At 37.9% G+C, this 14685-nt stretch overlaps 1 protein-coding gene across 1 annotated transcript in view; it reads right to left on the bottom strand.

The window, feature by feature from the left end:
* The window catches only part of Acoxl (acyl-CoA oxidase like), a 335479-nt gene that overhangs the window by 118548 nt on the left and 202246 nt on the right, over positions 1-14685 (bottom strand). The window contains 1 exon segment of the mRNA XM_048810372.1: positions 13768-13857. Within this exon segment, the coding sequence (XP_048666329.1) occupies positions 13768-13857 (90 nt within the window).

Genomic DNA, 14685 nt, shown 5'->3' with positions numbered 1-14685 from the left:
CTATCACTATAGGTACTTCAGGTGTCACTTCCAGGTCCTAGGGAAGGTCCCTTGAACTCTTCCCTGGCTCTGCTGGCTTAGGCAGATCCTCGGGCCTCCAGAAGGCCTGGGGACAAGGGAGGCTGCTGATCTTCCGGGGTGCAGAGCTGTCCCCCAGCCCCATGGCCCTCTGAAGCTCTGCCCTGAGGAGCTGAGCAGGCTCCCTGGCCAGGCGTCTGGGTGCCCTGACCTTCATTCACCTCTGGTGTCCCAGGCACCTGCACATCTTCCCTCTGGCATCTCAACATCTCCACCTGCTGATCACTGAGGCTCACCTGCAGCCAGAGGGCTGCGGAGAATGTTCTCTCAGAACTGCTGTGAGGGCCCTTCCTGATGCAGAGGGAACCTGAGTCCTCCAGCTCAAGGTCCTGCCTCATTTATTGTCATGACCAGACTGGTCCTGGGGCTTATTCCAGGTGCCAGTGTCCTGCTTGTCAGGGGAGGACTTTGGCACTCCCCAGCGGTGGAGTGTTTAGACTGGAAGACAAGTGTGTGTGTGTGTGTGTGTGTTGTGTGTGTGTTGTGTGTGTATCTTGTGTGTATGTATGTGTTGTGTGGTGTGTTTGGTGTGTGTGTCTTGTGTGGTATGTGGTGTGTGTGGGTTGTGTTGTGTGGTGTGTGTGGTGTATGTGTGTGTTGCATTACTTTGTCCTCTGGGACAGGATTTCCCTTCTTTGTTACTCTTCATTCCTTCTCCGTCCCCTACTTCATATTAAGAAAGACACTATATTTTAATGGCTTCAAATCCACTGATTTTAAAAATTCAAAACCAAATTAAATGGTGGGTCACAAGTAAAAAGTGTCCCGGCCAACCCCTTGCCTCCAGCACCCCTTCCAGTTTTCAGTAGTTGTTCTCCTAGAAGAAGCAGAGGTTCAAGGTTCTTGCACCCTGTTTTAGTTTGCTCTGTGGTTGGAGCAGTTGGGTTTTTAAAATTTATTTATTTGTTCTAATCAGTTATACATGACAGTGCTATTCGATTCATTGTACACAAACGGAGCACAATTTTTGACTTCTGGTTGTACCCAAAGTAGGGTCACACCATTTGTGCAATCATACATGTACCTAGGGCGATGATGTCTGTCTCATTCCACCATCTTTCCTACCCCATGCCCCCTTCCCACCTCCCCTTTGCCCCATCCAAAGTTCCTCCATTCATCTCATGCTCCCCCCCCACCCCATTATGGATGAGCATCCATTTATCAGAGAAATCATTTGGCCTTTGGTTTTTTGGGACTGGTTTACTTTGCCTAGCATAATATTCTCTAACTCCATCCATTTACCTGCAAATGTCATAATTTTATTCTCTTTTATTGCTAAGTAATATTCCATTGAGTATACATACCACAGTTTCTTTATTTATTGAAGGGCATCTAGGTTGGTTCCACAGTTTAGCTATTGTGAGTTGTGCTGCTATAAACATTGATGTGGCTGTGTCACCGTAGTATGCTGTTTTTAAGTCCTCTGGGTATAGACCAAGGAGGGGGACAGCTGGGTCACATGGTGAAGTAGCTGTTTTTGAGAGCTTCTGTTTTTCCTGGAGTCCTGGTGGGCTTTTCTTTCTTTTATTTCAAGAAGAGACATGCACTTTTTCCACCACCCCACCACCATCTTCCTGTTTCCTAATCATGCTAAGTGCTGAATTGGAAACCACTTCCTCCTCAGGCCATGCTCCTGACCTCTGAGCCTTCCGGGTCTAATTTGGACTAACAGTTTTCTGCTGCCCTGTGCCCACCATCCAGGTGTTTCTTTATGCAGACTCTTCTTGGGTCAGCTCCAGAAAGTATATTGTCTCTTAAATTCTTCATTCCTTCTGCACATGGACGTCCAGTTTTCCCAGCGCCATTTATCAAAGACACTGTCCCTTCTCCAGGGTCTGGTTTGGTCACCTTTGCTGAGGATCATTTGGCTGAAGACGTGGGGGTTATTTTGGTATCTCTATGCTGTTCCAGGGCCTGTGTGTCATTTTTATCCCATCTCCATGCTGCTTTAGCTGCTGTGCTCTGTGGATGTACTGACCTCAGGTGCTAGGATGCCTTCACCTTTGCGCTTTTGTTCACGATGGCTTGGGTTGGGCTTCCATATGAATTGAAGCATTGTTTTTTTTTTTTTCTAGTTCTGTGAAAAACTTTATTAGTATTTTGATGCAGATTTCACTGAGTCTGTGAATTGTTTTGCATAGCATGGACATTTTAACAATATTAATTTTGCTAATCCATGAACATGGGAAGTTTTTTCTTTTCTGTGTGTTTCTTCTTCATTTTCTTTCATCAGTGTTTTGGAATTTTCATATTGTGAATGAAATTGCTTTCAAGATTTCTTTCTCAGCAATCTCGTTATTAGTGTATAAAATGCTACTTATTTTTGTATGTACGGCAGCTTTGCTGAATTCATTTATTACTTCTAATAATCTTTTGGTGGAGCCTTTAGTTTTTTTTCTATGTATAGAATCATATCATCTACAGAGATAATTTGACCCCCATCTCTCACTCTGTATAAAAATCAACTCAAAATGGAACAAAAACCTAACTGCAAGTCCTAAAACTACTATATGAAAACATAGGGGAAAGATTTCAAGACATTGGTATAGGCAATGATATTTTTTTAATGTAACCTAAAAGCAGAGGAATCAAAAGGAAAAATAGAGAAATGGGATTACGTCAAATTAGATACCTTCTGTGCAGCGAAAGTAACAGCCAACAAAGTGTAGAAACAACCTAGAGAGCCAGAGAAAATAATTTCTATTCATCAGAACAAGGAGTATTAACCATGATTAAAAATAGGCAAAACATTTGAATAAACACTTCTCAAAAGAAGAAATAAAATGGCCAGCAAATACATGAAAAATGCTCAATATCATGAGCCACCAGGAATGCAAATCAAAACTGCCATGAGATACCATCTCACCCAGCTAGAATGGCTGCTATCAAAAAATTTTAAAAATATATGGATAGGGAGAAAAAAGAACGCTCACACACTGTTGGTGAGGATGTAAATTAGATTACCCACTACAGAGAACAGTATGAAGGTTCTTTAAAAGATTAAGAATGTATCTACCATATGATCCAATGTCCCTCTTCTGGGTATATATCCAAAAAACATGAAATCAGCATACCAAAAACATAACTGTATACCCATACTTATTACTGCACTGTTCATAACTAAAATATTGAATCAATCTATGTGCCCACCAATGGATAAATGGATTGTGCATCCGAGTGTGCAAGCACACAAACACACACACATACACACACATACACACACACATACAGGAATAATTTTCATCATTAAAGAAGATGAAAACTATCATTTGTAACAAAATGGAGGGGACTGAAGAGCATTATATTCAATGAAATAAGCCAGACACAGAAAGGTAAATGGTATGTATTCTGCCTCATACATAGAAGCTAAAAAAAAAAAAAAAAGATGATAGGAATGTAGAAAAGTGATCACTAGAGGTTGGGAAGGTGGGTGGATAAAGGGAAGCTGAATTTGATCAGTGCATACTGTATGCATATATTGAAATATCATATTGAAATCCATTAATATGTACAATTATATATGTTAATGAAAATACAACAATTTCAAATAAATATGTAAATTCTTGTTTCCTTTTCTGCTTTTCTGAAATTCATTCACAAGTAATATTTTTTCAGCAAATTCATGGCAGGTAAACTTCTTGAGCATTTGAAAATCTGTCTTTATTTTGCCTCTTATTTCTTTGGTAATTCAACTAGCTATGAAATTTTGCTTTTGCTATAACTTCCCTCTGGACTCTAAATGTTACTCCAGACCCTTGCCTCCAAAGTGTGGTCCACAGGCCAGCAGTCATGGGGCATCACTGAGGTGCTTGCTGGCAACGCACAGTTCCCTACCCCAAAATCTGAACTTGAACAAAATCCCCAGGGTACATTGAGCTGAGAAGGGCCATGCATCCTTGGTACTGCTGCTGGGAGGCCTGAGGTCAATCTGACTCTCCCTTTTAAGTAAGTGATCTAACATGTCTTGGCCTGAGCCTTGGGGCCCTTCTTTGTCCTTACCAGGCTCTTTGAAGGCTCTGATCTTTTCCAGTGGGTTCCACCATGCCTGAGGCTTGTGCCTGTCTTCAGATCTGGGAAACTCTTTATTTAGATCTCTGGTTTTGCCTGCCTGGCTATATTCTCAGCTCCCTTTCTCATGAATGTCACAGATCCCCTGGACCCATCATTCATATCTCTTGCCCTTTCATTCCTTTTCCCTTGTTCTTCCTGGTCTTCAAATCGGGAACTTTTCTCAAATTGGTCCTTTAACCCTCAGATTAGATTTTGGTTTTGTCTGTCTGTTTTGCAATTGTGTGCTTCTAATTTGCAAGGCATTTTAGGATTCTCTGAATGCCCTTTTTCATAGCAGGCTGTTCTTGTTCAATAGCATCATAGGTCTCTTACAGGTAGTAATTCGTGCAGTTGCTTTTCTTCCTCTAGTTCCAGTTGTTCTCTTTGTCCATTTGGCACTTTCTTTTTCATGCTGTTTTTGATTCATCATGACTGATGAATTTATTAGATCATATGGAATTACTGTTCATTTTTTAAGTGTGATGATGGTTTTATAAGAAAAGGCCCTTAATTTTAGAACACAAATGTTAAAATTGTTAGGGATGAAGTGTCTTGATGTCTACAATACACTTCTAAATGGCTTTGTGTATGCATGCACATGCACATACACACACACACACACACACTCACACTCACACTCGTGCATAGGTGGTAAGAAAGTAGAAATTTTAATATGACAACACTGTTGACCTGTGATGAAAACAGGTGGGCCCAGATTTTGATGGTACTAGCCTCCTAACTTTTTGTTGCACTGTTATTTTTAATTATACTAGTCTCCTAACTTTTGTCTTGAAATTTGTTCGAATTTTTTCATTGTAAACATTGCAAATAAGGAAAAAATGTGTCTGATAATGATTGATTGTTCATTCTCTGAATATCTTTAGGAAAATACCCTCAGGGTTTTAAGATCCCTATATAATCTGCTTTCTTATAGAAAAACTGATAACAACTCAATCGTTTTTCTTCCCCCTCCCCTTCAATTTAAGTTTAAATGAAACTACAAAAGATCAATGGCTAACACCCCACTACTACTTGATAGCTTCTGTGGGTCTGCTGCACAGCACAGCTCAGGCCAGCAAGGAGGGCTGGCCTCCTCAGCCCCTGCATCAAGGCCTGTCCTAACACTACATCTTGGCTGAGTCTAAGATCTGGAGTTTTAAACATGGAAAAAGTACAAGAGGTTTTGTTCTCATGGCTGCCTGTTATATCTGGCACTAGAATGACCCAGTGCTCACTTGCTTGGAGAAATACTCTTTGCTTTCAGGACATCAGGCTTAGTAGCACCTCTGCCAAGCTTCCAGCCAGCAAGCACACATACTTGATATCAGCAGCTCTGAGACACAAGTCTACAACACAAGCATTCTGACCAGGCAGCAAGAAGGTGCCCCTGCTTGGTCATTAAGTAAGTTAACAGTAGGTCATTTGCATTTTTGTGTATGTGCACTGCAGGGTGATGAACAATATATGCAAAGCCTCTGAGTAACATTCTTTAGGAGATCTGCCAGAAAGGATTAGGAGGGGACCTGTCTTGATGTATCTCTAATGAAGCAAAATAAATTTATAATGGGATTTCATGGGTGTAGGTCATAATTGGATTTGGTGGAGGATGTAATTAAATTTCACCAAAGGCTTACAGCCTCTGCCCTGGGAAATAATGAAAGGGTCAGAAAACCTTCCATTTGGCTTAAAAGAAAGCCTGCAGGAAATGGAAAACACATCTTCCCCGTCTTGGACCAGCAGCCCCAACATCGTTAGGAGCTCTAGGATTGCAAGAGTTTCACTTCAGGGTAAGAAGTGCAAGCCCTGTAGGTAATACCAGAATACTGTGAAACTCACTTGCTATTTTCTGCCTCTAGTCTCCTGATGTTCCCCTCTTGACTTCAGCTAGGAGAACCAAAGCAGAATCCAGTACAGAGGGGGCAGCCTCTCTAGGGTGGGTGGATCCCAACACATAAGAATAAGGGCAGCTGAATGGTGCAGGCTGTGGCATGGTACAGCCCTGCCATGGTACTTGCATTGATTCTGGATGCCAGGTGGCTTGAAAACTTTGGGAGCACAGCAGGGCACACAGTGTGTGTCCACTGATGACAAGCAACAGGCTGATTCACCCCCCATCTCTAAGTGAACGCATCTAGGATCTTGGTCTCAAGGTGTCCAAGCCCTCCCTGGGCTTGAGTGTTCTACCCACAGCAGGTGTCGGGAGCTGTGGCAGATGTACTTCCTGTAGTCAGGTACTTGGATGTAGCATACTGCAGACCTGCTGTCAGGCAGTTCCTGGGTCCAGCATCTCTTCAGAATTGGCCAAGAGAAATAACTTCACCTCCAGCTACATCCCCCTGAATTCATCAATCAATTGTATTCCATGCTTTCGACTCTCAAGAAATTAATCAAAGAAAAGCAAGGCAGGGAGAACATATTTGCCAATGATATGTCCAACAGAGGACTTGGGTCTAGCATATATAAAGAACTCTCAAAATTCAACAGTAGAAAGATCGTAGACTCTTTCACAGGACAAAAGTTTTAGATTTGATGAAGTTCAGTTTATCAATTTTTCTAGTTATGAACTATATTTCCAATGTCAGGTTTAAAATAGCTTTTTCTTTAGCTCTTGGTCTCAAGAATTCTTTTCTACATTTTTTTTAAAAAGTTCTATAATTTCACAAGTTACATTTAAGTCAATAATTCCATTTTGAGTTAATTTTTAATAATGTGTGAGACTTAGATTGAGGTTCATTTTATTGTCCCAGGGTATCCAATTAATTCAGTATTACTTGTTGAAAATACTGTCTTTCTTCTATTGAATTGCTTCTCATTTTATAAAATCAATAAGTCCCATTTTTATGGGCCCATTTCTGGGGGCCCCGAAATTTCTCTTCCATTTATCTGTGTGTTTATCTCTTCACCATATACCATATGGATTGCTATAGTTATCAATGAGTCACAATGTTTGATAGAGTAATTCATCTTACTTGATTCTTATTTTTCAGAATTTTATTTTAGCTATTTTAGGTCTTGTGCTTTTCCATGTAAATTTTGGAATAAACTTGTCCACAATAATCTTATTTTGTAATTTTGACACATTAAATCTATAGATATGAAGAGTACTACATCTTTCCCATGCAGAGTTTTCTAATCTATGAACATAGTATGTCTCTCCATCTATTTAGGTCTTCTTTGACATATTTTAGCAGGTGTTGTGATTTTCAGCATATAAATCTTGTACTTGTTGTGTTATATTTATACTTAGGCACTTCATTTTCTTTGGAACAATTGTAAATGGTATTGTATTTTAAATTTCATTGTCCACATGTTCATGTTTAGTATATAGAAAAGCAATTGATTTTTGTATATCAATCTTTATTCTGAATCTTGCTGAACTCAGTAAGTTCTGGTAGTCTTTTTGAACATTCTTTGGGATTTTCCATGTAGACAACTGTGTAATTGGCAAATAGGGATTTTTAAAAATTTTTCTTCCTTTCTAATCTCGTATTTTATTTTTCCCGCCTTATTGCAACTAAGACTCCCAGCAATATGTTGAATGACAATGGTAATAGTCAACTTTTGAGCCTTTTTCCTGACTTTGGGAGTAAATTATTCAGTGTTCTACTACTAACCATGATATTAGTTATAAGTTTTATACATAATTTTATTAGGTTGAGGAAATTCCCTTGCTTCCTAGTTTACTAAGAGTTTTTAATCTTGAAAGACTGTTGGGTTTTGTCAAATTTTTTCTGTATAGAGCTATTATATAAATTTTTGTTTTTTAATCTATTGATAGAATAAATTGCATTTATTGAGGCAACCTTGCATACCAGAAATAAATTTTCCCAGGTTATAGTGTACATATTTCATTTTATACACTGACAGATTCAACTTGCTAAAGTGTTGTTGAGGATTTCTGTATATAAGTTCATGAGAGATATTGGTATATAGTTTTGCCGTTTTTGTACTGAATTTGTTTAGTTTTAGTATCAGGGCAATCCCAGCCCCTAAAATGAGCTCAGAAGTGTTCATTCCTATTTTCTGGAGGAGATTGTTTAAAATACCTTAAATGTTTGCTAGAATTCTCCAACTAAACCTAGGTCTGAGGATTTCTTCAGGAGCTTTTCTGTTATTATTAAAATTGAATTACTTTAATATTACAGACCCGTTCAGGTTGCTGATTTCAACATTGTTAAGTTTGAGTGGTTGGTGGCTTTTGAGGAATCTCAGTCCATTTCTTCTAAGTTATCAAATTTACAAATGATACTGTATAATATTCTCTCATTATTCTTTTAATGACTATATGAACTCTAATAATATATACAATTACACTTCTGATATTGGTGATTTGAAACTTTTTATCTTTACCATTCTTTTTAGAGTGTTATCAACTCTATTGATTTTTTTTCCTCTGAAAGAACCTGTTTTGTTTCATATATTTTCTCTACTAGTCCCCTGCTTCCAATTTCATGAATCTGCACTCATATCTTTATTATAACCTTTCATGTTCTTAGTTTGTACTTATTTTGTTCTTTATTCACTATTTTCTTGAAGTAGAAACTCAGATGACTGGCCTCAGACTTTTCCTATTTTCTAAAGTAAGCCTTTGGTGCTATGAACTTCCCTCTCAACACAGCTTTATCTGTATCCCACATATTTTGATATGTTGTGTCATAATTTTTACTCACTTATATGTATTATTAAAGTTCTTTTGAGACTTTCTTTTTGACCTCAGGATTTTAAAAAATGTGTTGCTTCATTTCTATTGTTTGGAAACATTTCTTTTATCTTTTGGTTATAATTTTAGTTTCATATAGTCAGAAAATATATTCCATATCATTTTTTTAATTTTAAGGTTTATTTCATAGCGCAGGATATAGTTTATCTTGGTGAATGCTCCTTGAGTGCTTGAAAAACACCCATTCTGCTCTTGTTAGGTGAATTGTTCTGTCCATCTTAATTAAGTCCTGTTGCTCAAATGTGTTCAGTTTGTCCACCTCTTTTCTGATTTTCTATCTGGTAGTTCTGTCAGCTGCTGAGAGTGATATGTTGAAGTCTCCAATCATTGGTTACAAATTCTCTTTTCCCCTCAGAAATTTTATTTCCACTTAGTGTTCTTTACACTCTCACTTTTAAAATATGATTTTAAGAAGTATTTTCTCTATATACATTGAACAATATATCAAAAGGTGTTATTATTATTATCTCAAACATCAAATATAATTTATAAACCTAATCACAAGAAGGGACAGTATATTATATTTACCCCTATCCATTTCACTGCTCTTCTATTCTTTTGGAAGTTCTAAGCCTTCTTCCATTATCATTTCCTTTTTTCTCTAGAGAACTTTCTTTGACTACTTTGTGTGTATATGTGTGTGTGTGTGTGTGTGTGTGTGTGTGTGTGGTGCTGGAACTCAGGGCCTCTCTTGTGCTAAGTAATCATTCTACCACAGAGCTACATGCTTTGCTCCATTAGCTACATTTTTAAGGACAGATTTGCCAGCAACAAATTCTCTTTGCAATCCTTAATCTGACAATGTCTTTATCTCTTCTTCAATCTTGAAATATATATTCACCATACAGAATTTTTCACTGATGGTTCTTTTTTTTTTTTTTTTTTTTTTTTTCTGGCCTCCATGGTTTTATATGAGAAATCTGCTGCCACTTGAATTGGTGTCCCCTATAATGCATCATTTATTTTTAATCTAATTTTGGATAGAAACATAATTAAATGAGTTTAATTATGACATGTCTTGGGGTGAATTTCTTAGGTTTGATCTTTTTGGAGTCCATTTATTGCTTGGTTCTGCAGTTGTATATATTTCAACAAATTTGGGATATTTTAGGGCTTTATTTCCTTGAGTTCTTGTTCATCCTTAGTCCTTCTTTCCTCTCTGAGATTGATGCTACAAACACTAGTTCTCTTTTTTATTGGTGCATTATTCTTATCCATAACAGTGTGATTCATACATGCACATAACTCAATCAATCTCCTTACCCAGTGACTTCCCTTTCCCATCCCTCTTTCCTCCTCCAGATCTGCTTCCTATACTCTACTGATTTCTCTTCTATTATTTTAGGTAGTGTATATTTATATATGAATCCATTATAGTATGCTCATACACAGATATAGCATCATTTGGAAGTTTCATTCCCCAATACTCCTCCATCCTCCTTCTTTTTTTAAAAAAAAATAACTTTATTTTTATTTGTTTATCTTTATGTGGCGCTAAGGATCAAACCCAGAGCCTCACGCTCTACCACTGAGCTAATCCAGCCCCTCCTCCCTCCTTCTTGATCCTCTTCCTTTACTTCATTGATTTCTCTTCTATTTTCATGAGATTCCCGTTTTAAAATTCTCTCTCTCTCTCTTCCTCTCTCTTTCTCTCCAGTTTCCACATATGAAACAAAATATTTGACTTTTGACTTTCTGAAGCTAGCTTATTTCACTTAGTTTGATGTTTTCTAGTTCCATCTATTTACCAGAAAATGACGAATTTCATTCCTTGTTATGGTTGAATAAGACTTCATTGTACATATACACTATATTTTCTTTGTCCACTTGTCTGTGGACAGGCATTGAGGCTGGTTCCATAACTTGACTATTGCATTACTATAAACCCTATATGCATGTATCTTTATAGTGTGCTTATTTTAGTTCTTTTGGATAAATACCAAGGAATGGGAGAGCTGGTGGAATGGCATAAAATCAAAAGGCTTCTGCAACACAAAGAAAACAACTAAGAGTGTGGAAAAGAGCCTAGAGAATAGGAGAAAGTTTTGTCAGCTACTCTTCTGACAGAGGATTGATATTCAGAATATATAAAGAACTCAAAAACTTTAACAACAAATAAACAAAAAACACAGAAAATCCAATCACTAATTGGTTAAAATATTTAAACAGACATTTCTGAAAAGAAGAAATTCAAATGGCCAACAAATATATGAAAAAAAAAAAAGTTTAACATCTTTACCAATCAGGGAAATGCAAATTGAAACTATACTGAGATTTTATCTCACTCCAGTCAGAATGATGATCATAAAGAATACAAATAATAATAAATGTTGGTGAGGATATGGGGGAAAAAGGTACACTTAAACATTGCTGGTGGGACTGCAAATTGGTACAATTGCTTTGGAAAGCAGTATGGAGATACCTCAGAAAACTGAGAATGGAACTACCAAATGCTAGTTCTTTTGCTATTGTTATACAGGTCCCTAAGATCCTGTTCATTTCTAAATTCTCTGTTATTTGGATTGGGTAAATTCTATTGATCTTCCCTCAAGTTAATGGATTCCATTCTGTTTTCTCCACTCTATTTCTGGGGTCATTCTGCAAACTTAGTATTTCAGTTATTTTATTTTTCAATTCTATAATTTGTATTAGGCCCCCTTTTCAACTCTCCTGTTTTTCTGTTGATATTTTTCTGTTGTTTCTATTTGTTTCAGATGCATATATTATTATCACCTGAGCACTTCTATCATGGGAACTTTAAAATTCTTGTCATATAATTCAAGATCTGATTTTTTCTCCATGTCAGTATCTGTTGGTTTTCTCATTTAAGTTGTAAATTTCCTGATTATTTGTAATGACAGGTGAGTTTTTAAAATTGCATCAGGCTCTTTGCATATTGCATTATGAGATTCTATTCAATCTTGGGTTAGTAGAATGTCCATCTTTCTACTGGGTCTCTCCAACAGCGCCCTGGCAAAAGCAGAGCAAAAACTCGCCCTGTCTGCATGTGGCCGACAATTCAGCCCACACTTGGCCCTGATGATACAGATGAGTGGGAGGGAGGAGTCAGAATGCCAGTTACTGCCATCTCCCACCCCCCATTATGCCCTGTTAAGGCTGGGTGAGGAGAGAGGCTTCTGCTGAAGCCCGGAGGGGAAAGCAAATCACTTCATTCTATTGATGTCAAGTGAGATTGTGGTTCAGCTTCTCATGTGACCCCTTTGGAGCCTGGGAAGGATGAGAGGGAAGAGATGACAATGTCCACCAACTCTGATCACACTACCTTGTTTGGATTCTTATTGCTGCATTATATGGGGTGTCAGCTCCTTGGTGGGCCAACTACTACCAGGGAGGGGGAGAATATAAACTGTCAACTACCCCCTACTTATTCCTGGTTCAGTCTAAGATGTCAGGTGGAGGTTGGGACTCTGCTCCCCACTGGACTCTGCCTGACACCAGGGTGGGCAGTTGAAGCATAATGGTGACTAGTTCCACCTTATATCACCTGAATGGTGGATGTAGAAACTTGGTTCACCAGAAAGTCCTGCTGACACTCCATGATCAGAGAGGCTGAGCATTTCCTGCTGCCACCAGGAGCAAGAGGGAAGATTAGCTCCCTACTCAGACCCACCAACACCACTGGGTGGAGAAACAGGATTGCTACTACCTGGTTCTGCTGACTTTGTTGGGTCAGGGATGAGACAGAAGATCAGCTCCCAGCTGAACCTGCTGAAATTGTTGGAAGGGTAGGATTGGGAAAGTAGTTAGGTTTTTTCTTCTATCTAACTGATGCCCAGTGGATATTGCCAACATGATTTTCTGGTAGGCCTCCATCTTCCTGGTCCTTCAGCTAGGGGGAGCAGGCTTTCTCTTGGAGTATATTTTGTTGGCATTTGTTAAAAATCCAGGAGATATGTACCCTGACTGGGATATATGGGAGGCAACAAGGAAATCCAAATCAATTATTATCTCTCCATTCCTCAGATTCTGAAGTATCCTGGAACCTGCTGTCTCCCTTTCCCCTTTCAGTCTCCCTGCTGGTTTGCTGTTTTACGTGCAGGTCTTCTTATGGTTGAGAGGGAAGATGTGAGGAATGGGGCTAGTCCATCTTGGTGGACCAGAAGTCCCCATTCTTCTTGTTTAAAAACACAAAGTTTTGATCACATTCCATGTACTATTTTATATCATTTTATGTACCATAAGTTTTTAATTTCTATTACAAACAGTCCAATTTTAAAGGCTATAGAACTCCCCACTGAGTGGTCAGAACATGATTTATAAAATCACTTTGCTATTGTTGAAAATTTGGATTCTAGCATTATTGCTGTCATAAATAATGTACTGGTGAGAATGTACCTAAAGTCTTGCTGTATTTAGGATTATTACTTTAGGGTGGAGTCCCAGGAGTAAAATTATACCCAGCCCAATAGCAACATGCAAGGAGACCCCCTGTGCCCTCACCAACAATGGGGCTTCAATATGCTTTTGAGGATGAGTCAATATGATAGAGAAAAGAAAACAGTGTTGCAATTTTTCCTAAGATACATTTCTTTCATCACTAGTGAGGTTGTCCAGTCCCCTCCTTTTGCAATTTGATATCTTATGTCCTTTTCCTGTTCTTCTGTGAGGGCTTCCATATTCTTTTGGAAGAGCCTTCTTAGTAAAAAAAATCTGACTTAATACATATGAGTAGTTCTCTGAAACCAAAAAATATAATTCAATATTGAAGATAAGCTGAGAGCAATGATCTAATCCACTGTTCAGCTACTGCAAACATCAAGTACCTAACAGGAAAACACCTGCCAATAAATAAAGACATCAGATGAAGATAAAACATGTGAAGCACTACAGATTGCTGGATAACTCTTGATCTTCAAAATTATGCTGTTTAAAATGAATAAACATTTCCTGAACCTTACCTGAAGCATGACAACATTGTCACCTTCGAAAGTTACAAACACACCTGCATCACACTTCAAGTCTGAGATTCGGTTTTCCATCATGTAGCCCTATTGCAGAAGAAATAAAGAAAATAAGAAACACATTTTAAATTTGCAATCCCATCATTATACAGGATTAACACTTTCTTTGAAATTAAAAAATGCAGAAAATTAATTTTTCTATATTTTTATTGGTGCATTATAGTTTTACATAACAGTGGGATTCATTGTCACACATTTGCACATGCACACAATATAACAACATGATTTGACCAACATCATCCCCAGCATTTTCTCCCTCTCTCCCTCCCCTCTTGCCTCCCCCTTGTCCCCTTCCTCCACTCTACTGATCTCCTTTTGGGGGAAAAAATGCAGAAAGTTGAAAGTAATAAAATAGCCATATTTTTTTAATTTTTTAATTTTTTTTGGTTGTTCAAAACATTACAAAGCTCTTGACATATCATATTTCATACATTAGATTCAAGTGGGTTATGAACTCCCATTTTTACCCCAAATACAGATTGCAGAATCACATCGGTTACACATCCACATTTTTACATAATGCCATATTAGTAACTGTTGTATTCTGCTACCTTTCCATATTTTCTAATCATGATAACCACTGTAAGAATTTTGATCCATCACATTAGCTTTTGATTCACAAATACTATTTTGCATATTGTCTTCATCTATAGTAAAAAACATTTCAAAATTATCATGTCATATTTTCCCAAAAAAACCTCAATAAGATATATTGATATTACTCTCTCTTCCAAATATTATGAATTCTAATACATAGCAAGGTATCAGTGATTATACCCTACCATGTACAGGCAAATAGCAACCCCCCATGCGACTTTATACAACTTTCTAAAAGTTGGCAAATAGACCTATGAA

This window comes from Marmota marmota, unplaced genomic scaffold, assembly GCF_001458135.2.
Source record: "Marmota marmota marmota unplaced genomic scaffold, marMar, whole genome shotgun sequence".
In the NCBI taxonomy this organism is placed as follows: Eukaryota; Metazoa; Chordata; class Mammalia; order Rodentia; family Sciuridae; genus Marmota; species Marmota marmota.
The sequence above is the reverse complement of the archived record's forward strand: the minus strand, read 5'-3'. Positions and strand labels throughout refer to the sequence as shown.